The sequence below is a fragment of the Rhinolophus ferrumequinum genome, chromosome 5 (assembly GCF_004115265.2).
Source record: "Rhinolophus ferrumequinum isolate MPI-CBG mRhiFer1 chromosome 5, mRhiFer1_v1.p, whole genome shotgun sequence".
Lineage (NCBI taxonomy): Eukaryota > Metazoa > Chordata > Mammalia > Chiroptera > Rhinolophidae > Rhinolophus > Rhinolophus ferrumequinum.
The window spans coordinates 48,385,654-48,408,963 of NC_046288.1; the positions used below are offsets into that span (position 1 = coordinate 48,385,654).

Here is a 23,310-nt window from a genome sequence, read left to right on the forward strand (position 1 = left end):
TTTGTACATTTTGGGAAATTCTTTATTCCATCGAATCACTTAAAAGTAAGAAGATAAATTCTGAAACTCCAAGAGAAATATTACAAACACTTAGAATGAATTTAGTTAAATGGAGGGCAAAAAATTAACCTTGAGCTTGCTGTGGTATACCAGATGTACTGAAATTATAGTCCCTCCATTGAACATAATGAGTTCATTCTATAAGCAGCATTAACTCTGGCTTTTCTATACAAATTGTATAAAGGTGTATGTTGTTACTTGGTTAATCACCATCTCTTGTCTTAAAGATAAAATGGGTTTTCCATCATTAAATGTTTAAATGAAGGAATGTGTAATGTCCAGTCTATTGCTACACAATTTAGAGCAATTATATCTTTTATGATTTATTTGTTTCCTTTTTGTCAGCATCTATGTTCTTTTATAAACAGGTTCAGTCCTCAGGGTGGGAGTGTGGATATGCACAATTAAAGTCAGTCTATTACTTTACTGTTTGTTAATTAATTGAACACCTTCATCAGCAGATCTATCAGCTTGCTTTCGTGAAATTTTAAAGACTAAGCAATGTGAGGACAAGGCTTTCGTGCAGTGTATGTAGTATGGAACAATTGGATTTATTATCATCTTATATGCAACAACGGTGTGGAAATAAATGAGGAGTGAAGGCGTGGGTAACTAAAAGATGCTTTATTTCCATTTCATATGAAATGCCTTTATTCTATTTGAAAACAAAAAGCAACAAAAACAATTCCACAAAACCAACAAACAAGCAAATAAAAACCCCCAAAAATGTATACACAAAAGAGAAAAGCCATAAGAATTAGAAAGGTGCCCAAGTTAATGCAAATAATGAATATTAACTCAAAAGGAGTTTATTGCAAGTGAGAATCGTGCAATAAAATGATTGGCATTAAAACAAAAATCTCAACATGCCAATCCCTTATTAAATCGCGCCAGTGGTTAACACTAATAAGGCCTGGGTGGGTCCCTGCACACATCGCCAGCCACCTCTGCCAGCACTTCTCCCACTGTCTGGACTCCAAGCTCAAAAGTGTTCTTTGAGTTCTTTGATATGCTATGTTCCTCCTGGCCTTAAGGCCATCTAAGATTCTTTCTTCTTGGAACACGATTTCTTCCTGTTCTGCTAATCCAATTTTTACACATATTTAAGAATTCAGAGTGGAGTCTTCTCCTCTGAGAATTCTTCTGGATCACCTGAAGCAGTAATTAACAAATGGGGGAGATGCCATCACTTAGAAAATATTTAAGAACATGTAGAAGCACTTTTTATTGTAATAGTGACTTATGGGGGGAGTGCTGGTGCCGTTTAGTGCTCAGGGACCGGGATGCTAAATGAGCCATAATGTGAGGTTAATTTTTCACATTGAAATATTGTCTCTTTCAAAATGCAAATACTGTCCCCATTGAGAAATACTGGTGGAGAAAATAGATCAAATGTTGTATTAAAATGTCCATTAGGTTTCTTCTGATCTCTACAATTATTACAATTTTAAATAAATAATTTTATTGGTAATTTAATATTAGACCCAATAAAATAACTGGATGAGGGGCAGGGACCTTTATTCCTGATGTGTTCTTCCAGGTAGAATTGAAAAGACTTCTCATTCATCATCCCGATTTCTCATTCATCATCCAGAATTCTCCTTTACTCATTCTGCTTCACTGGAGGGGAAGGGCTTATTTAACTTGCAAATTTGGAAAATATAACCCAGGGACCCAGTTCAGTTTACTTGCTCCTTTGGGAACGAGCTACTCACTACCTGTTCCCATAGGAGACTTCCCAGTCCTGCTTGTGTCTTGGTGGGCAAGTCGGCCTAATTGTGGAGTACAATGACCAAGCCCATTTATTTTTCTTGCTAAACCACATCTGCTACCAATAATAAAAATGATGTTTAGCCTTTATCCGATACCCTTTTCAAACTCTTAATTTGTTTGTCCCATGCTAAGAAAACCCATCATTTCAGTTTTAGGCCAGGCCATCTACAAAGAAATAAGTTATAGGGAACAAAATTTTAGGGAGCAAAATATAAACAAAATATAGGTTTCTGGTGTGCCATGCCTTTGGATATGTACAAAGTGTTTTGAATTGGGATTTTCCATTTGGGCAGTTAGATTTCATCTGTAGCTAAGCAGAATGCTTTCAGCTAGCCACACGATCTTGCAAAGGGATGTTTGGGTGTTGGCCAATGGGCAGGTGCAAGTAGCCCAACAAGTAGAACTCAAGCCATATGGACATGGGCCTCAGCAAAGGTACAGGCCTAAGCAAGGGTTAGCGAATCAGCCAGAGCATGAACCTCTGCAAAACTGCTGTCTTTCCACGATGTAGGGGTTTCAGGCTTTAAGGTGTTTTACAGGCAGAATTTTTCCTAGGCAGTCTCAGCTGAGGCAAAGCTCCATCTGTGTGAAAGAGAGTCTTTCTGGTTATGAGTCCTTTAAACATCAGAGGAAGGAACTATGCTTTCTATTTTTAATCTCAAACATGGTGGAGCTCCTTATGTTCTGGAGAGACTTAGAGAATCTCTAGACTTAAGTTATTAGAGAAAGGCCTAGGGACATAGCACTGGGTCGGCTGCCCCAAATTCCATTCTGAATTCAGAACCAAGAAAGAAATTCTGGAGGAACAGTTCTTAATTTCACATAGCTTACCCATTGGCTCAAGAATAAAAACTACTTAAATGATTTCTGGGTGTGGTTCAGGGTAATTTTGTCATTATAACTAGGCCTGCAGGTTTTGTCTGTGCTCTAATGGAACCTTCCCAAGAACTTTATGGAAGTTGTAAATGGGGAAATGGCAAAGTCTACAGAAGTACGAGCCTGTGGCATTGTCCTTCCCCAACCCCAGAGGCTTCTGCTTAGAAGCATCAGCAGCGGCTTCAGTTCAGAGTCAGTGGCTGCAACACTGGACACAGGACTAAAATACTGATTGACAAGAAATGTGGTAGCTATACCACTAGGTAAACCTCACACCAAATGCCACAGCAAGTGCTAGGGACTTAAAGCTGAGAGGAAATGGAAGTCACAAGGTTTTGGAATATACCAAGTTGGAAAGAAAAGCAAAATAATAAGACCAGGTGACTGTGTCCATCCGTGCTTTAAAACTTTCTGAAGAGCCACTGTCTGAGAGAGGATATGACAGACACAGGAGACTCCCAGCAGCTGCTCTCCTGCTATGTTAAATGTACAGTGCCAAAATTCATCTCTACCTAGGCATTTCTCCGGATTTAGGTTAAGTTCACAGAATTCTGGGGAAGTTACTATCATTCTGGTGAGGCTAAACCCAAATACTTTTCTCTACTTAACCTCTTTTTCTCAGATGCTCATGAGGTATTTCTGTATTTTTTGACCGAAATTGAGGGAGAGGTTTTTCATTTTGTCCTCATATTTGTTTCAGTTTTTGTTTGTTTGTTTGTTTGTTTTTTTCAGAGTTTCTCATTGTCTTCTTTCAATCTCATTACAAAACCTCTGATATGATATATTGGAAAGGTGCAGAATATAACTTGGGATGAGTAGTTAACCCTGGTAGTAGAGTAGCCTCTAGTGTTAATTTATTCTGTAACAAATTAATAGGTAACTGATAAAAATGTATTCTCTTCTTCTTTAATAACCAAATCTCCTATTTTATGTATTTGCCTAATAGAAAGATGATAATTTCCAGTTTCTCTACCATGCATTAAGTGTGGCCTTGTCACTAATTAAAGACTGATGGAATGTAAGCTGAAAAATATATAATTTCAAGGAAAATTTCTTAGAAGATGTCTGGCAGAACCCTTCACCTATTTTTGTCTTTTCTTGTTACCTCTTCATATTGCTCCCTGAAAAGCAGATGTGATGGTTAGAGATCAAGCAGCAATACTGAAGTATGAAAGTAAGGGCTGCATATCAGGGATGGGAAGCAGAGATCTGGAAGGAGACTGGGTTCCTGACGACTTCTGCTGAATTGAGAGAATGAAAGTTTTTATATATTAATACAAGGGTATTAGCCTCTAGAGAAATAGAACCAATGACATAGATGATATTGATATAAATGCAGATATAGGTACAAGTATAGATATAAATATAGATGATATAGATATAGGTAGATGTAGATATAGCTCGATGTAGGTGTAGGCATAGGCATTGGCATACACACATACATGTAGATATAGATACAAAAAGATTTATTATAGGAGTTAGCTTACGCAGTTACAGAGGCTGAGAAGTTCCAATCTGCTGTCTGCAAGCTAGAGAACCAAGCTTGGGATTCAGTCTGAGTTCAAAGGCCTGAGAACCAGGGACTGATGGTGTTCAGTACTGGCCTGAGTCTGAGACCCAGGAGCACTGATGTCCGAGGACAGAAGAGGATGGATGTTGCAGCTCAAGCAGAAAGACAGGCATTTGAAGGGGAGGGGAGGAAGGGAGGAGATTTCTGGAGCGGGGGGTGGGGAGGGAGGGAGGGAGGGAGGGAGGGAGGGAGGGAGGGAGGGAGGGAGGGAGGGAGGGAGGGAGGGAGGGAGGGAGGGAGGGAGAGGAAGGAAGGTAAGGAAGGAAGGAAGTAAGGAAGGAAGGAAGGAAGGAAGGAAGGAAGGAAGGAAGGAAGGAAGGAAGGAGGGAGGGAGGGAAGGGGGAGGGAAGGAGGAGGAGGGAGGGAAGGAGGGAAGGAGGAGGGGAGGAAGGAAGGAGGGAAGGAGGGAGGGAAGGAGGGGAGGGAGGGCAGAAAGAAAGAGGAAGGAAAGCAGGAGGGAGGGGGAGAGGAGGGAGGGAGGGAGGGGGAGGGAGGAGAGGGAGGGAGGGAGGGAGGGAGGGAGGAAAGGAAGGCAGTCCTTCTTCCTTCCTTCCTTCCTTCCTACCTTCCTTCCTTCCTTCCTTCCTTTCTTTTTCTTTCTTTCATTCTATCTTTCTTTTTCTTTCTTTCCTTCCTTCCTTTCTTTCCTTTTCCTGTTCACGTCCTCAATGGATTGAATGATGCTCACCCACATTGGTTAGAGCAGTCTTTCTTCTCTACTGATTCAAATGCTGATCTCTTCCAGAGACGCCCCCACAGACATGCCCAGAAATAATGTTTTACCAGCTATGTGGGCATTTTTTAGCCCAGTCAAGCTGACAGGTAAAATTAACCATCACAGCAAACAACCATCAATGTGGATTTTCTAAAATGTGTAGCTAACTTACCTCTAACTCATACATTTTGGGTTATTTCAGAAAATTCGGAGGAAACATCTGAGAAAGATTCTAAAAAAGAAGAGTGCCTAGAGAACTTGGATGTTTTTGTGTTTTGTCAATTACAGCTGACATTCAATATTACTTCATATTACTTTCAGATGTACAGCATAGTGGTTAGATACTTACATCATTTACAAACTGATCCTTCCTATAAGTCTAGTGCCCACCTGCCCTCTTTTCTCCACTGCCCCCCCCGTTCCTCCCTCTCCCCTCCCCTCCACTTCACTTCTCTTTTCCCTTTTCTTTCATTTTCCTTTAACTTTGTCTTCTATTCTTTTTAAATTAAAAAAATATTCAATTACAGTTGACATACAGTATTATATTAGTTTCAGGTGTACAACATAATGATTAGACATTTACATAACTTATGAAGTAATCACCCCAGTGAGTCTATTACCCATTTGATTCCATACATAGTTTTTACAATATTATAGACTATATTCCCTATGCTGTACTATACCTCCCTGTGACTTTTTTATAACTGGCAATTTGTACATTTTAATCCCTTCCCCTTTTTCACCTATCCCCAAGACCCCTCGTCCATCTGACAACCATCAAAATGGTCTCTGTATCTATGACTTATTTTCTCTCTTTCTTTCTTTTCCTCTGAATAAATTGCTTCCCAAAGTAGCTTGAGAGGAAAAGAAATGACCTTCTTAATGAATAATTTTATATTCTAGTCCCACTAACCAGGTAGAGTATATGGTGAAACAGCCCCCAAATGCAGTATTCCTTTTTACTTTTCTGAAGCCCCTGCTCTTCAGCTAGAATGTTTAAAATGTGATCTAATTGCCCACTGAAAAGCCACAAGAGTTTTCTCAATGGACTGAGACTTGATCCAAAGGTGCAAATCTTTTATTTTATTCTACAAGATAATGAATAAAGTTTTGGGGACCCATTTTTACATGTGACTAAGGGATACTTACTACTAACTTCCTAATTATGATATTTGTGATTACTAAAATTTCATATTCATAATCCCAAGTTAGCACAAAGATTACTGAAGGTTCTGATTTTGCATATTTATGCTGTCTGAAGTGCACATGATGTCCAATAGTTGATATTCTTCCCTTTTATTTACAGATCACTCTTAGGTTAGCATCATCTTCATTTTCATTTATTGTTGCATTCATTATCAGTTGTTTTACTTTATTGTTGATGGTAGGAAGCCATATATATTTGCATATTTTGGGCCTCAAATCTTTCATTATTTAAGATTGTGTTGTGGTTCAACCATAAACTAATTAACATTGAATTGCTAAAGCAAATGTATACATAATACCCTTTAAAATTTTGTCATGTGTATTTCTTCTTCATTTATAACAGACTACATGTTAACTTGTGCTCTTTTAATAAATTTTAACAACAGCAAATATATATAGTAAACTCTCAGGATCAGATAAGAGTGGAGCTTGTATGGCACTGAATTTAATGCAAAGTACTACCTACAGAGATCACTCCCCCACTCTACAAACGTCTCTTCACTGATCAGGCAGCCCTCCTGACATGACCTTTAATGGACTGCATAAGGCTCTTCACCAAAGAGAAAGTGCTTTTTGGTCATGAACAGTCAACATGCTGTTGCTGTCAAGCCAGGAAATTGTATATACAGTATCTCTCCATCCAGAGGTTCTCAGAGATCTTGGTGCTCCATCTGAAGTGGTTCTCAGAAAACACAGTACGAGCTGGCATGCTCACAACATTTGTGAATTTCCCATTAAGAGACAAGGACTTGAGAGAATTTGCTTCAGAAAATACCAAAAATGCTATTTACAACCTATACTGTGTCCAGTTACTCCGGGACCTCCATGGGCAGCCATTAAACATCCTACTGCCAGAGTCCAATGACAGGAAAATGGCACAATTTCAATGACTCCAGTGTCACACCCATGTCCTCCAGCCATATGTGCACCAGTGATGCCTATTTGCTCTTCTACTGATTAGCCAGTCCATACTACATGTAGCAGAGACGAGCTACATCCCTTTTTCCCTTCCCTGTGGTGGCGCCCCACACTAAGTTTTTTTTTTTTTTTTTTTTTTTTTTTTTTTTTTTTTTTTTTAAGACAAACAAACAAAAAAACTACTTGACAAATAAGAAAAAAAAGATAAGTAAACTAAAGCTGTGGGAGGCTGAGAGAAGAGTGGTTACCAAGCCTAACCAGTAATAGGCACTTGGCACCTATCTCTTCCTAGGACTTTTATACAGTTACTCCACGATGTCAACAGGCCCTTCTTACAGATTTCCTCTTTTGCCTCTAATTGACGTTGTGACATCATGCTCTTCTTGGTTGGCCTTATGCTGTGCCACAGACAGGAGAGCCATTTCTTACATGATAGGACTGCTCATCTCAACCCTTCCATGGCCTCTCTTTCTGGTGGACTTGTGTGGAAGACAGGAATGCAATCCACATGGAAAGAAATCACATTCTAGAAATGCAGTGATTTCAGCCTAAACTGCTCAAGAAAAGACATGGTTGGAAGATGTGTTGTTCCACATTTATGCCATAAATATCCTAAAAGTAAATTGATCATGACCAGAAATAGAATGATCACTTATTTTTACCTGCATTCTCTGGATCAGACTTGTATATATGGTCATCATCAATAAAGCACAATAACAATCTTTAAGAAGGTAGCCTTCATGGGTGGTAGGATTTATGTTGCAACATCATGAGTAATGATATAACTACAATTAAATAAATGGTTTTAGGGAACTACAAAGTCAAAAATGTCTATGTTGTTTCAACACAAACAAATTCTGGAGAATGACTGCTTTTTGATTAGTAACAGGTACTATCTTGTTCTTGAGGAAGCAGATTTCAAATTAGCTAGAAATTGTGCATTTGGCCATAAGGAATGGAAAGGGACGGTGTTTGGACACTAACAAAAATAGACTGCTCCTTTTGAACATTATCAAGAACCTTCTTAAACTCTGATTGGACAATACATATGTAATTACCTCTTCTCTACCCATTATTCCAAATTATCATCGATAAATAACTATACCCTACATGGATCCAAGAATTTTGTATTGCATTTTGGAGTTCTGCAAAGATATATTTTCCTGGGGACCCACACACCATAAGGGTAGCCTTCAATGCCAATATAGTAAGCAAAAAAAAAAAAAAAAAAAAAGGATGTGATATGACTGCCTCAATAAATATTGAAAAATTTTAAGGTATTTGTTAAATATGTAGAGAAAAATTAAATTGAAAACATTTTCTTAATAAAATATGTGTTTCAATCTCAGAGTTAACTTCATAATTATCGAGGAAACATTAGAAGCTTTGGAGTTAGACAAATCTATCACTTACAGGCTTTTGGTTCCTGGAAATACTTACTATTCAAGCTTTGGTTTTCTTATCAGTGAAAATAGATGAGGCGATCTTACCTATGTCAGGATTGTCGTAACAGTTAAGTAAAATGTTGCTTGCAATGCACTTAGCAAGGTGCCTGGAACATAGCAGAAGTCCATAAATAATTGACTATTAAAATCATCATCACCCAAGCTGAGAAACAACTTGAGAAATTGATAGGATATTCAGAAGGAAAATCATACAAGGTCAGTGTGTAAAGTTGTGAATGCATATGTGAGAGATGCATATTCTTGGATGGCAAAACCAAATTTTGTAAAGACAGAGTTCTCTCCAATTTATTTTATATCTCTAAAGGAATTCTAGGCCACATTCCAAATTATACTTTAATTTAATAAAATTACTCTGATTTTATGAAATAGTATATAGACTAAAAAATCTTTAACATTTTTGGGAGAAAAATGTAATGAGAAAGGGCTTGGTCTATCAAATATGTAATTATGTATAATGTTTTAATAATTAAAACTTGGAAGTGTTTGCATAAGAATCAATTGACAGATTGGTGCAGTTGGTGCAAAAGTATTAGCGGTTTAATAGTTTAAAAATAATTGCAAAAACTGCAATTACTGTTGTACCAACCTAATACTAAAACTAAACAGCCTAGAAACAAAAGTTTTAGCTTATGGAGATTTTGATATACATATAGATATATAGATATAAAGATAAAGTTAATATCCCAAAATAATAAAGATATAGAGTACTCAGGACTTGATAGTGGAAGAATTGAGTGTACAAAATTAAGTTGCAATGTCACATCTGTGTTATGCAGTAACTTTCAGATGTCTCAAAGACTAAATATAAAAGAATAAAACAATTAAAAATAAGTAATTAGAATATGTTAACACACATATCCTAATTATGTGTGCAAAAAAGGAGTAGAAGCATGACAAAAGAGACTAATACATTGAATACATTATTTTGTGTGTGTTAAAATCACTATTATCTAAATTTAAAAAATCAGTAGTCTCCGTAATGCATAGTTCCTGGAACATAATGTGCGCTAAGTCATAATACAAGTGTGCAGTCTTAAGGGAATATTTTAGTTAGTTATGGCATATCCATATAATGGGGATTCTTTTTTTGCAGCCACTGAAATTATCTTTTAAATGGGTTTTGATTATTATGAAAATATGATGCAAAAAACTTGAGTTTAAAAAAATGCGTAACATAATCCTAATTATATCAGAAATTTTAAAAATAAAGGAAATAAAAATTTAACAGTAGTTATCATTGGATGATTTAAATCTTTTGTCTTTGTGCTTTTCTGCATTTACAGTATAAAATTTTTCAAAAGACACTATAGTCAAGGTGTATGTTAAGATTATAAATGTAGGTCTCTAATGATAACAAGAAAATTAGGAAGAGAAGATATTTTTAATCAAATGGGTAGAAGGTAGAAAATCTTTCTTTTTAGAAATTTTCAGGTTTAAATAACTATAGGGCTTTAACACACTTTTTTTTTCCCCCTTATAGATTAGAGAGCATGAAAGGAACTTAATGTTGAAAATGTAGTTGGCAGCTCCCTACTGGTGAGAATTAAACCAATAAATCACATGAGACTCTGTGAGTAATCATTGAAGCTGGCAAGAATAGAGCACATAGTATTAAACTTTAGACCCACATTTATTTTTGGGGTCAAGGTTGATATATCAGGAAATGAAGTTTTGGGTATAACCATCATAAGAACATGATATTTTTTTTGAAGTTAGGGAAAGGGAATATCCATGGAGAAACACTTAGGCTACGTGGGGAAGAGTTCCAGAGAGTGATAATACTAAAGTTGTCATTAAATTTAGCCAAGTCCTTGATGTGAGAAATTTTAGTTTGTTGTTGACGACACAGATTGCAGAAGCATATGGAAGCAATTAAAGGAGAGTAAATGGAGACTAAGGGTACAGTCTGTATGTTTGTGAAGCTTGACTAGATAAAAGGAACAATATAGGATGAGATCTAAAAGAGGCAAGGAGGACTCTGGTGTCTTCTTTCAGAGCTGAGGAAATATGAGCAGGAAAGACCCAAAGGAGAAGACAAAATTGATGATTCTCTGGTGGGGGGTACGGGCGGGGGTATGTGAGTGAGAGCAGTGTCTCATTATGCGGGAAGAGCGGGTTCTGCAGCAAGGCTGAGGGGTTAGATTTCAGATAAGATGAGAACTCTTCCGCTGAGATCAGGGGGAAGGAAGCTCTGATAGATGTAAAAATTCATCAGGAGACAGGCAGCTGGGTTGGAGAAGCATTGCAGTATGTGCAGGCAAGGAGCACTGGCTCAGAAGATGAGACTGACTCTCCATGAATTAGATGTGTGACCTGACGACATGCTCAATGTTTATGTGGCTTATTAACCATGCCAGGTCCGTTGCTCCTTAAATCAATGGGGATATGATACATTCCACATAATTTTCCAAATAATATGGGAAAATGCATTAAATTCAGAAAAATCCCTTTAAGTTGCAATGCATTCTTCTAAGTAGATGGTGAATTTTATCGTGAAATGAAGTGGGCTGAGGGCAAATAGAAGTTAGGAGGTTTCAGGGAAATTCATCATACATTTCAATGTAGTGATCAGGACCTAAGAGAAGGAAGCAGGTTAACCAGCTGATGGCCCTGACAGGAGCTTGTTAAATTCCTCTGACAATTGCCCAACAATCTTGCTTCTTGAGTCTGATGCTATTGATGAGTGTCTAACAGGTCTGAGCTCTAAAACTCTTCTTGGACACTATCTTTATTTACCAGTGAAGATGGTGTTTATTGGTTCTCTTATTTCAAAAACTTTTTGAGGCTTTTCATGGTGGCTGTAGATTTACAGTGTTAGGTACTATGGAAATATCTTAGAATCTTAGATGCACAGTGGGTCTGTGGGAACAGAAAGATTCTCACGCACAAAAAGCTCCATAAAACTTCTATAGCATTGTCTTAGGTTGCTCGGAGAAAATGCATTCATATTCATAATGTACTGCATAATTATGAGATCTTGATTTTCATTTTTCCCAGTGTGGCTTTCCAGCTCTGCTGTATTACCAAATTAAAGGAGACACCACAACTTTACAAAATTAAAATGGTCTGTTTCGTATGTTGCAGTTTGGCGGTACTCTATTTTTAATTTGCTCATCATTGATCCTAATAAAGACACACTGTCATTGTAACCATTGCCTGGAATGCAATAAGTTAGTTTTATTGCCTCTGTAACAGCTGCTCATGTGTCGCTTCCTTTGTCATTCAATAATGATGTGTTCTTTTCCGCATGCACTGCCAGAAAATCTGGGAGAACTCACAAAACAACACCTCCATGTGAACTGGATTAAGTGGAGGGAAATATAATTGTATGTCATCATTGTGTTTTTACTCTTTAGGTCCTAAAAGGGGCATATAAAAGGAAGTCACTTCATTATACGTGCAGTATAAGTGAAGAATAAATATTATGCTTTTTAAAAATTTTACCAGCTCTGTAAGTTTTGCCTTTCATCTAAACTCTCTCAGCCTCAGTTTCCTCATGCAGAAATTGAGAACGATAGAAAGAGTTTTGCCTGTGTCTGTGAGAATTAGATGAGTAAACTTTGTAACTCCTGCAAAGAGATGCAAGGTTATCACATACCTGGGCAATATTTATAACATGTTCTTAAATCTCAAATGAACTTATATGATAGCTTGAAATTTCGTCTCCCTTATTTAAAAATATATGTATTATTTTGCCAAGAATATTTCGCTTCTTTGTTTGCACATATTTGCTATATTTGCAGAGGTTTCCTGAGAGAGCCATGTGATCTATTAGGATCTCAGTTTACGGTGTGATAGGCAAGACTGTGCCCAATCTTAGATACATAATAGAGCCATGAAAACCGATGATGTGGCCAACAGTATGTTTTTAAAGTGTGGAACAAGAGTTGCCTCTTCCTCAGTCTCTTTTCCTCAAGATTTCTCTGTGATGGTCAAGTGTGCTGCTCAAACTTCCTTCTAGGCGGCAGCAGTGCTTTGGAATTTTGCCAACATTCCTTTGTCTCTCTTTAAACTTAGTTCAGTGACTCAGGTCTTCATTCAAAGAAGACAATCAAAAGAAATAAACATGCTAATTATGTTATTGCATACTGATATTAGAAAAAGGTAGTAGTCTACCCAAAGTTGTTAGAGGAACGGTGCTTGGAGGCCATTTATAAAGAAAACATCATAAAATTGTATAGTAAAGAGAAACTAATGTATTACTAAAGACTTTACAAAGGCAAGACACCCTCATTTCACTATTGAATATGTTGAGCTTATTTTTACTATCACACTTAATATATACATTATTACTAGTAAAATTATTACTATTAAAATTAAGGTTACTAGGGATAAACGTATGTTTGTTTAAAGAATACAAATTTGAGACGTGAACTTGCAAGTATGTGAGAATTAAAATCTGAACAAACACTTTCCCAAGAATTGTAAATAATAATTTTTAAAGGAAATGCAAATATACCTAATTCTGACTTGAGCTTTCTTGAGCTTGCTTTGATCTGTTAATGACATGTATTGATGATTTTTATTTTGAATGAGTTTATGATTTTACAAAACAACTCAAAGAACTGAACAAATATCAGTGCACAACTCTTGATTCCTATACTAGTCCTGTACTGGTTGAGATATAGGCATTAGCAAATCTTGACACCATATTATATATATATTTTTATTTCTTATTTCATCTGACCGCATTCAATTACAGCTCTAATTATAGGGAGCTCATTGAAATGTTTGAAAAATTTTTTTGGTTTTGTTTTTAATATGCTTTTGTGTTATGATCCCTTTTATCATTAACTGCTAGATATTGGTCCCGATATCTAGTTATAGAGGGTTGATTACTATGAACACGATGAATCAGATGACTGAGGCCATCCAGTAGGAGAAAGATGATGGCTCCACCAGTTGTTACTGAAAATTAACCCACAATGTCTTTCTTTTCCTTACACCATCAATATCTGGGTGAAATGAAAAGCACTCTCACTTTACCTGTCATTTTCAATCAAGTCTTATCTTCATGGTAATTTGTCCTGAATTTTTATTTAAGGAATCTTCAGAATTATGAAGGGGGGTGAGGAGGAGGAGAAAAAAAAATTGTTTGCCAAGGGCTCTGAACTGTTCTCTAATAACCTCACTTATTATAACATTAAAGAGGATCCTAGCTTGATTGTCATTATTTTGCAGAATATATGGTACTGACATTTTCCCTTTCTCCAAGGGAAAGTAATCGACCAAATGGGGAAAATTCTTTTCTGAGTTTTATATAACTCAGTTTTTTTCTTACTCATCACTCTTAATTGCCAAATCTTAGAACTATGAAAAAAAATACATTGTCACTAATCGTATAATGAGATTTGATATTATTTATCTAGAACATATTCACTTTTTAACAGCTTTTCTCAGTTAACATTTGGTGAAAAGTGCAATTATTACTGAAGGAATTTAAATACCCCTCAAACATGCTGTTCTTTTTTTGTTTTCTGTAACATTTCTTTGTCACTTATTTGAAAAAAATTTCTATGCTGTTGATGCAATGGGGGTGACATTTTTAAGATAAATTCAGAAACGTCCCTGTAGAAAATCAATCATTAGACATGAAATGTGAAATTCTGTCACATTGACAAGAATGACTGCTACTATAATTACTGGCTCCTCTTTTATTAGTTTTTTTTATTATTAATTAAATGTAATTAATTAATTACATTGGCCTTATAAAAGAACTTATCTGTTTTCCTTTAATTTCAGATAGATTAAAAGTGAGATTTGGTATTAATTAAAAACTTAGAATTTACGGGGACTTTAATTGCAAACAACATTTGAGCGCTGATTGTGTAGATGATTATTGGTCCTGTTTGGTAATAAAACTGTTACTGGACAACCACAAGATCAAAAATAAATCATTTGAAGAAAAGTACACCATCATCAACTCTATTGTCTATGTGTAATCTTCAATCCTCTCTAACTAGGGGCCCATAAGAGGAGAGGTTCAATAGCTCAGGGTCTCCTTGGGAGTTTTAAACTTTTCCGCTGACATCTGGACATTTCACTTTTCTTTTTTTTTTTAATATGTGAATGGGTTTGGTAACATAATAAAAACTCAGAAAATTATCAGAACTAATAAGTTTAATGGAAATACTTTGTCATATTTTGCAAATATGATTTCATCTGTCTATCTTTAAGTCGAATTTAGAAGGTATAGTGTAACTGATGTCTAAGAGGTTCCTGTAAGTTTCACATTTTATTGTTTATTATCTTAACCAGAGCCTGTTGCAAAAAAATGGCCATCTTTTGTGGGTACCTGTAGCACAGGTATTTCCCAATTAGCATCCTTGCATGTTCTCCTCTCCCATGAGTCGGATTTACCCTTGTCACACTGGACTTTTAAGGGGAGCTCTATCTTTGCAGCCCAGGCTATGTGTGACAAGATTAAATTGGCACACTTTATTGTAGAGCTCTTGTGTTCCTGGCAGTGTTACCCAGCTGATACCTCTGAGAGAAGGCTCAGCTGTCACTCAGTGACCCATTAACACTACGGTTCCATCCTGCAGTGTCATTTTTCTCATTCTCATGGAGATAATGCTCCCTGGAGATCTCCAATACCTGCAGGAATGAAAGAGAACAGCAGAGACAGGCTAACTATCAAAGGAGGAGCAAACAACACAGCAAGACCATGAATTCCAACAGCAGAATTTTAAACTGAGTGAAAAAAATTAGGCCTGTTATAATGGCTTGGTTGGGAAGGTGGGGAAATATCAAGTTTTAAGAGATAGCATAACTTTTTATTTTTTTCCTTCTTGCCTAAATATCAAAAGAAGTGTCCAAAATAACACTTGCAGCTAAATACAGAAAAGGCAGCTGCTTTGAATGTGTCCTAGGGAAATTTGGGTAAGAATTTATTTACCAACTGGGATTTTGTATTTTATTTGCATGTTTATTTACAAACAGGCAGTGGAAATAAAACACACCATGTATTAAGGTAAATTGCTTAATAGCCTAAATAGAACAGGATCCCTGCTTATGGTTAGCTTATTGGGGTACAAAATCACCTTCCTAGTAAACCTATAAAAGAAGAAAATGATATGTGGTCTTTGTAACCCTAGGCCTCAGATTATTTTGCCCTATGACTGAACTGTTATGAGTTGCTTAAATAAACTCTATTGCTCTCTTTCAGACCAAACTGTATACTGTTGAGTGAGTCACTTTACCAGAAGTTATACTTTCAAGTGTTTACTTTATAAAGAGGTATTATAAGAACACGCTTCTCAATTTCCCAGAATAAAACTGGTTCTATTTAGATTGATTTGAAAGCCAAAAAACAAAGCCACCTGAATCTTGATGTTTTCTATGGAAACCTATTGAAGACATTGTAGGGGAAAAAAAAAAAAAGTAAATTGGTCAGAAAAATAGGCTTAAAACTGTTTGGATAGGATTGAGGATTTTAAGAAAGGTACCATATCAAAAACTTGTTAGTTGTTAGGGCAATCTGCATTCAACCCTGCCTCCAATTTTTCCGACATCAGGTGGTTTAGATGGTTATTCTCACTCTGGGGTTTGTGTACTACCACCTGCCCTCCACCCCAGGTGACACAGATACCAGAAGCCAAAAAGATAAATGTGGTGTCTTCTGGAGCACCAACTTAAAAAAAAAAAAAAAAAAGTGCCTGTTTTTAAATTAAATATTTAAATTACAAATAATTTAATTTTATTCTTACATTAAAATAAATTTGGTATATTATGGAGTAGGATAAAATAGTCATAAATATGTTTAAAAAAAGACTTGAAAGAAATATTGGTGAGAATATCTTTGGCTTAACTTATCAGAATTCTTATATGCTTTAGGATTGTATTTGTTCTTCTCTTCCATAGATACACATTTGAGAAGCATTGCTACAGTGTTTAGCAGGGAAAAAGGACTCAGATTATTATGATTTAGCGAAGATGATGGAGTTAATTAGGATTGTAGTTCTGCCAAGTCTTCCAGTATTAGAAACGACCTTTATTCTTAATTTTATAATTGTAAGGCCCTGTAAAAATCAATCAATCCAGGCCGGCGGCCAAGGACCTAGTGCGCATGACGTGGCCTCTGTCACCAGCGTGGCCATTATGGCGCCACGTGTGTTAGGCTCAGAAGGCGACAGGAGGCGCAGCCCGCGCGCTCTGGACAGTTGGCAGTCGCCATTGCCGCCCCCAGCCTCCCTCCATGAGGAAGATGCTCGCTGCCGCCGTGTCCCGCGTGTTGTCGGGTGTCCCCCAGAAGCCCACTAGCAGAGTGCTGGTGGCATCCTGTAACTATTCAAAAGATGTTACATTTGAAATTAAGAAATGTGATCTTTATCGGTTGGAAGAAGGTCCCCCTGTCGCAACAGTGCTCACCCGGGAGGATGGGCTCAAATACTATAAGGCGATGCAGACTATTCGCCGAATGGAATTGAAGGCAGATCAGTTGTATAAACAGAAATTTATTCGTGGTTTCTGTCACTTGTGTGATGGTCAGGAAGCTTGTTGCGTGGGCCTTGAGGCTGGGATAAATCCCACCGATCATGTCATCACATCCTATCGGGCTCATGGCTTCTGCTATACTCGTGGACTCTCTGTCCGGTCAATTCTTGCAGAGCTTACAGGAAGAAGAGGAGGTTGTGCTAAAGGAAAAGGTGGATCGATGCATATGTATTCCAAGAATTTCTACGGGGGCAACGGCATTGTGGGAGCTCAGGCACCCCTGGGAGCTGGTATTGCTCTGGCCTGTAAATACAAGGGAAACGATGAGATCGCTTTGACTGTCTATGGGGATGGCGCTGCTAATCAGGGTCAGATATTTGAAGCTTACAATATGGCAGCTTTGTGGAAATTACCTTGTATTTTCATCTGTGAGAATAACCTCTATGCAATGGGAACAGCCATTGGGAGAGCAGCAGCCAGCACTGATTACTACAAGAGAGGCAATTTTATCCCTGGACTAAGGGTAGATGGAATGGATATTCTGTGTGTTCGAGAGGCAACAAAGTTTGCAGCTGACTATTGCAGATCTGGAAAAGGGCCCATAGTGATGGAGATGCAGACTTACCGTTATCACGGACACAGCATGAGTGATCCTGGAGTCAGTTATCGTACTCGAGAAGAAATTCATAGTGTGAGAAGTAAGAGTGATCCTGTTATGCTTCTCAAAGATAGAATGGTAAACAACAAGCTTGCCAGTATTGAAGAATTAAAGGAAATTGATGTTGAAGTGAGAAAAGAAATTGATGATGCGGCCCAGTTTGCTACAACAGATCCTGAACCACCTCTGGAAGAAATAGGCCATCACATCTACAGTAGTGGTCCACCTTTTGAAGTCCGTGGTGCAAACCCGTGGATCAAGTTTAAGTCCATAAGTTAAAGGGAGACTCTATGTAAATTAATTTTTATTCCCTCAAAGGAATATTTATGGTCAACTTTAAGAAAATGTGTGCCCAATTTTGTTAAAGAATAATAAGTAAACCCCACAAAACAAGTCTTGTAAACTTTTCTTAAAAGAAGTTGACATCATTCAGAGTCTATTAAAAGAGACTAAAAGAGGTCACTGAAAGATGTACGCTCAATTAAAAGGGATATTGCATTCAACTGTACATTGTTATTTTAAATGATACTAATCATTTAGTATTAAGACATAAACTGAAATACATTAACATTTTCAAGACTTTATTTGAACATATATTGATTAGGATCGGGCAGTGCCAAACTAAAGGCAGTTAGGAGCCATCACCAACAGGAACTAGGGCAGAAATTTTTATCGAGAAGGGAAGCAAAGATTATTTGATTGGCTATAGCTTAAGTGGTTGCCTTATTTGGGAAAGCCTTGTTGGCCATTTGTGATTGGTTATTCTTGAATTTCATTTTCTCAGATTTGAGTGCATTGACTCTGACTTAGGTTTTGGTTTGCTTACAATTTTGGTTGGCAACCAAGGCACTAGAGCCACCCTAGTCTGAGGGCCACCTTGTTTAATTACTTAAACAGTAGGACTATCTTAAAGATTATTTTACATTTATGCAAGTCCTAAACAGGAAAAACAGGGAAAGGATCATTTAACATCCCATGTTATTTGCTGTAATAGTTCAATTTCATTTAGCTTTATATTATTTTAGTAAACATTCAAAGGAAAAATAATTCTTTAATTCTTGCTCCATCCTGCCAGGGCTTTTTGTGTAAAGTCTCCATCCTGAGGTAGAGAGGTAATTTCAAGCCACACCAAGGTATCAGGACCCCTACAGCTATGCAACTTAACAATAGCTGACTTAAATTAACCAGTAACACAGCCTGCTATAACACTCGTATGTATGTGCATATACTCAATATCGATGCTGAAACCAATTAACACAGACCATGTTTCCAACGAAACATGATATATAACAGGGCAGAGGAAGACAGGACATGACATTTTTATCATGTTGTACTCTATTGCAATATTTTTAGTACACTAATTTAAAGGAAAAATATAAACAAAGTACAATCTAGGGAAAAAACTGCATTTTGCTTTAAAATGCAGTTTTTCCCTAGATTTTACTTTAAGGTTAAAGCTACTCTTATTTTACAAACCATTTGTATCTTTGTGTGTTACATAAAGAACTATCAGGGTAAATTTCAGACTGAAAAATGAATGAATAGATATGGTAACATCAAAGAATTTAAGCAGAGGAGATGGTATTAATAAAAAGTTGAGAGTAAAATCTGCCTTAGCAAGAACTGAACATTCACAGATAACTTTTTTCAACGGAAAATCTGGCTTGGACCCACAGTTCTACATTATGTCAATTAGCAAGTCTGACTTTGTGAAAACATTTTTACTTAGTTATATTTGACTAATGATCTAACAATCCTATTGTGATGTTTGGCCTGTCTTACTTCTCTGTGATAGACTCACTAAAATCAGAAATCAGAATTTGCCAGTGATTTAAGAAGCAGTTTGTAGAAAACACCAGAAGAATCAGTTGTTAAAGGTTAAAACTCGTAACTAGAAAAAAAATAATTGTTAACTATGCATGGTGATGAATATTCACTAGACTTATTTGGTTATTTCACAATATGTACATATATAAAATCATTATATCCACCTGAAACTAATATTCCACTATATGCCATTTACATTTTACTAGAGAAAAATGTTAAAAGCTTTTCTTTATTGTATAGCATCTACTTCTACAAGTAAAAACTAGATACTTTCTAAGAACTCTTAACAGAAAACCAAGTTTAGAGGTCTGTGAGTGCATGAACATATGTACACATATGTACTAGCTTATTCTTCATACCTTTCACCAAACAAGTTTAAACAAGTAAGATAAGCTCACTATGCTAAATTCAGCATGCAGAGAAAAGCATTGGTTTGTTTATAAATCAGTGATATCCCTAGCTAATATGTTTTGATTATGCAGCTTCAGTTCAGAGGTAAGTTGATTGGATTCCTTTCATTAAAACTAAAGAAGTATTTCATTTTTATTTATTTTGACATACTTATATTTTCGTAAACTTGCAAGTGGAAGGTAAGCTGCTCAATTACAGCTATTTTGTGTATACAATATACAGAAATCATATTAAAAGTTTGTTTATATTATAGATTCTTTTAATATCAGTAAAATTTAAGATATAAATAATTGATTAGAAATGAAACCATCACTAAACCAAGATACACAGATACTTCGTTTCAGGAAACAATCCAGTCTTACTATATTAGAGAAATAAAGTACACTTGTCACAATATACATTTTAAAATTCCATTAAAGCAGGGAGTTTTCAGTGTTTTCTATATTCGTTTATATCCAGGCCTTTATGTGTACATTCAGGAAATATCATATCACTGGTTTCACACAATTCTGTATTTTTTGCAAAACAAAATAAAATAAAAAATAAGAAGCAAGACAAAACCCCCTGTTGATTTCAATTAGGTAAAGCAATAAATTAATAGCAGTTGGATTCTGCTTCTTGTCTATACTACTCAGTCTATTTTATCCACATATTAGTAGACCTAATAAGCCATGATGGTCGTAATAAGAATATCACTGTTGCAACAATGCTAGAATGTCTGAGTAAAGTAAAAGTTCCTATTATCTTAATATTTATGGTATTCTATAAAGGTAAAGGATTGTGTGCGTATCTGTGTAATGAAACGAAAAAGAAAGGAGGCTAAGAAAATTTTATAAAGGTAGATATATTAGATATTAGATATATTAGATCTATTAGAAGTGTGTTTATTTTTCAAAATTGATAGGTCTGCTAATCTAGTGTACAAAAAACAGAGCACATGTTCATGAAATTTAACCTGAAAATTTATTTGTGAGAAAGAGCCAGTTTTAAAAATTGAAATATAGGTCAAATACCATAAAAGTTCATCCTTTTATCATGTACAATTCAGTAGTGTTCACAAAGCTGTGCAGTCATTTTCACGATCTAATTCCAGAACATTTTCATCACCCCAAAGATAAAACACATATTCATTATCAGTCAATTCTCATTTCCTCATCTCTTTATCTTCTGGAAAGTACTAATCTACTTTCTACCTCTGGATTTGTCTATTCTGGAAATTTACCATAAATTATATATGAGGTCTGACAATTATATATGAGGTCTGTGAACTTGTTGCAACAATATTGCTAAACTTTTATTGATATCAGAGGAATTATTCATTATGAATTTGTACCAACTGGACAAACAGTTAACCAAGTTTACTATTTGGAAGTGCTGAAAAGGTTGTGTGAAAAAGTTAGACGACCTGAATTTTTGCCAACAATTCATGGCTGTTGCATCACGACAATGCACCAGCTCACACAGCACTGTCTGTGAGGGAGGTTTTAACCAGTAAACAAATAACTGTATTGGAACACCCTCCCTACTCACCTGATGTGGCCCCCAATGACTTCTTTCTTTACCCAAGATGAAGGAAATATTGAAAGGAAGACATTTGATGACATTCAGGACATTAAGGGTAATATGACAACAGCTCTGATGACCATTCCAGAAAAAGAGTTCCAAACTTGCTTTGAAGGTTGGACTAGTGCTGGCATCAGTGCATAGGTTCCCAGGGGGAGTACTTCAAAGGTGACCATAGTGATATTCAGCAATGAGGTATGTAGGATTTTTTCTAGGATGAGTTCACAAACTTAATTATCCGAACTCCATGTGCTCTTCTGTGTCTGTCTTTTTTCATAATGTTTTCAAGTTTTGCTATAGCATATGTCAGGACTATATTCTTTTTTATGGATGAATAACATTTCATTTTATTTACCCATGTATCGGTTGATGGACATTTGGATTTTTTTCTGCTTTTTGGCAACTAAGAATAATAAAAGCTATTACTGATGAGAAAACATTCATAAATTACTACCTTTAAAGAATGCAACAGAAATCACTACCTTTAAAGAAGGCCAAAACAATGCAACAGATTTTTTTTACAATATCACCTCAATTAGATAAAATTACTAGATAGAAGACAGTGTTAAAAAGTGTTAAAACATTTTCAGCCTGAATATTTATCAGTTTATATGATCTATTGTTCCAATTTAGATATTGATTTTTAATAGACTTTAATTTTTAGAACAATTTTAGTTTTACAGAAAAATTGAGGACAAGGAATAGAATTCCCTTATGAGTTGTGCCCAGTTCCCTCGGTTGCAAACGTTTTAGAGTAATATGTGGGAAGGAAGGGATAATCCCACCTGGCCTAGGTGCCTCAATCCGTGCATATCCCAAAGAAAGGCCTGTCTTCACATTCCTAGGAAACGATTTCTGAACCCTGGGGATATTTTGCTGATAAGAATATTTCTGCAGGCCTGAGGCCTGGAGCCATGCTATACTAGTTTGTTTTCTCCGGGACTTCTCTTCATGTTTATTTATTTATTTATTTTTTTCCCTCTGCTGATTTTGATCTATATCTTTTACTGTAGTAAACTAAAACCATAACCAAAAAAAGTCAAGTCAAGTTGCTTACACAGAACAAAAATATATCTAGAAGAGGAGTCCTAGAAATATTAAATGACTAATTCAAGCTCACATAATGAGTGGTAGTGATAGCTATTAATCATAGCTACTGTTCTTTTTTGTTAGACTATTTGAGTGCAAGACAATATGCTTAGTATTTAATATACATTTCTACACTTAATATTTGAAACATGCACATAATATGGGCATTTTATTCTTCACTTTACAAAAGAGGAAACTGAGGCTCAAGTTAATTAAGTTGCTTAAGATTTCACAATTTATAAATGATGAAGGCAAAGTTCAAAGCTGGTGAACAAAGTCTATATTTTGAAAATTACTTTATTGTACTACTTTCTAATCATTACTTCATGTAATCTTCAACTGTGTAACAGGTGAAAAAAAAAACCAACAAAAACGGTATGTTAATAAGTGAATGAGTGGAATTAAATTAGAACCAGGGGGTTTTATCAATTACTTTACTATAAACTGAGTTCATATTTTCCAGCTTAGAGTATAAACTAAAGACTAAAATTGGGAGAGAAACAGACATTAGGGTATAGGAAGTAAGGGGGATGAAAGAAAGCCACATATCATTCTGTGAAACTCCTCTCACTGAGAAGTGGGATCTATGTTCCTTCCCCTTGAATCTGGTGAGCCCATCTGTCCTCTGACCAATAGAAAGTAGCAGAAATAATGCTCTGCAGTTTCAGGGCCTAAGACATAAGAAACAGGCAGACTTTGCTTCATGTCTCTTGGAACATTATCTCTGGGAGTTACGATCTCC

The 23,310-nt window shown here is 36.2% G+C and overlaps 1 protein-coding gene across 2 annotated transcripts; it reads left to right on the forward strand.

The window, feature by feature from the left end:
• Positions 1–16,781: 16,781 nt before the first annotated feature.
• Positions 16,782–18,006, forward strand: PDHA2 (pyruvate dehydrogenase E1 subunit alpha 2). Of its 2 annotated transcripts, XM_033106434.1 has the most exons (2): positions 16,782–17,294; positions 17,388–17,957. In XM_033106434.1, the coding sequence occupies exons 1-2, from the start codon at positions 16,782–16,784 to the stop codon at positions 17,955–17,957; spliced, it is 1,083 nt and encodes a 360-aa protein (XP_032962325.1). The 2 variants fall into 2 exon arrangements, with proteins under 2 accessions (XP_032962325.1, XP_032962323.1); XM_033106432.1 differs by having other exon boundaries at positions 16,782–18,006.
• The last annotated feature ends 5,304 nt before the right edge of the window (positions 18,007–23,310 follow it).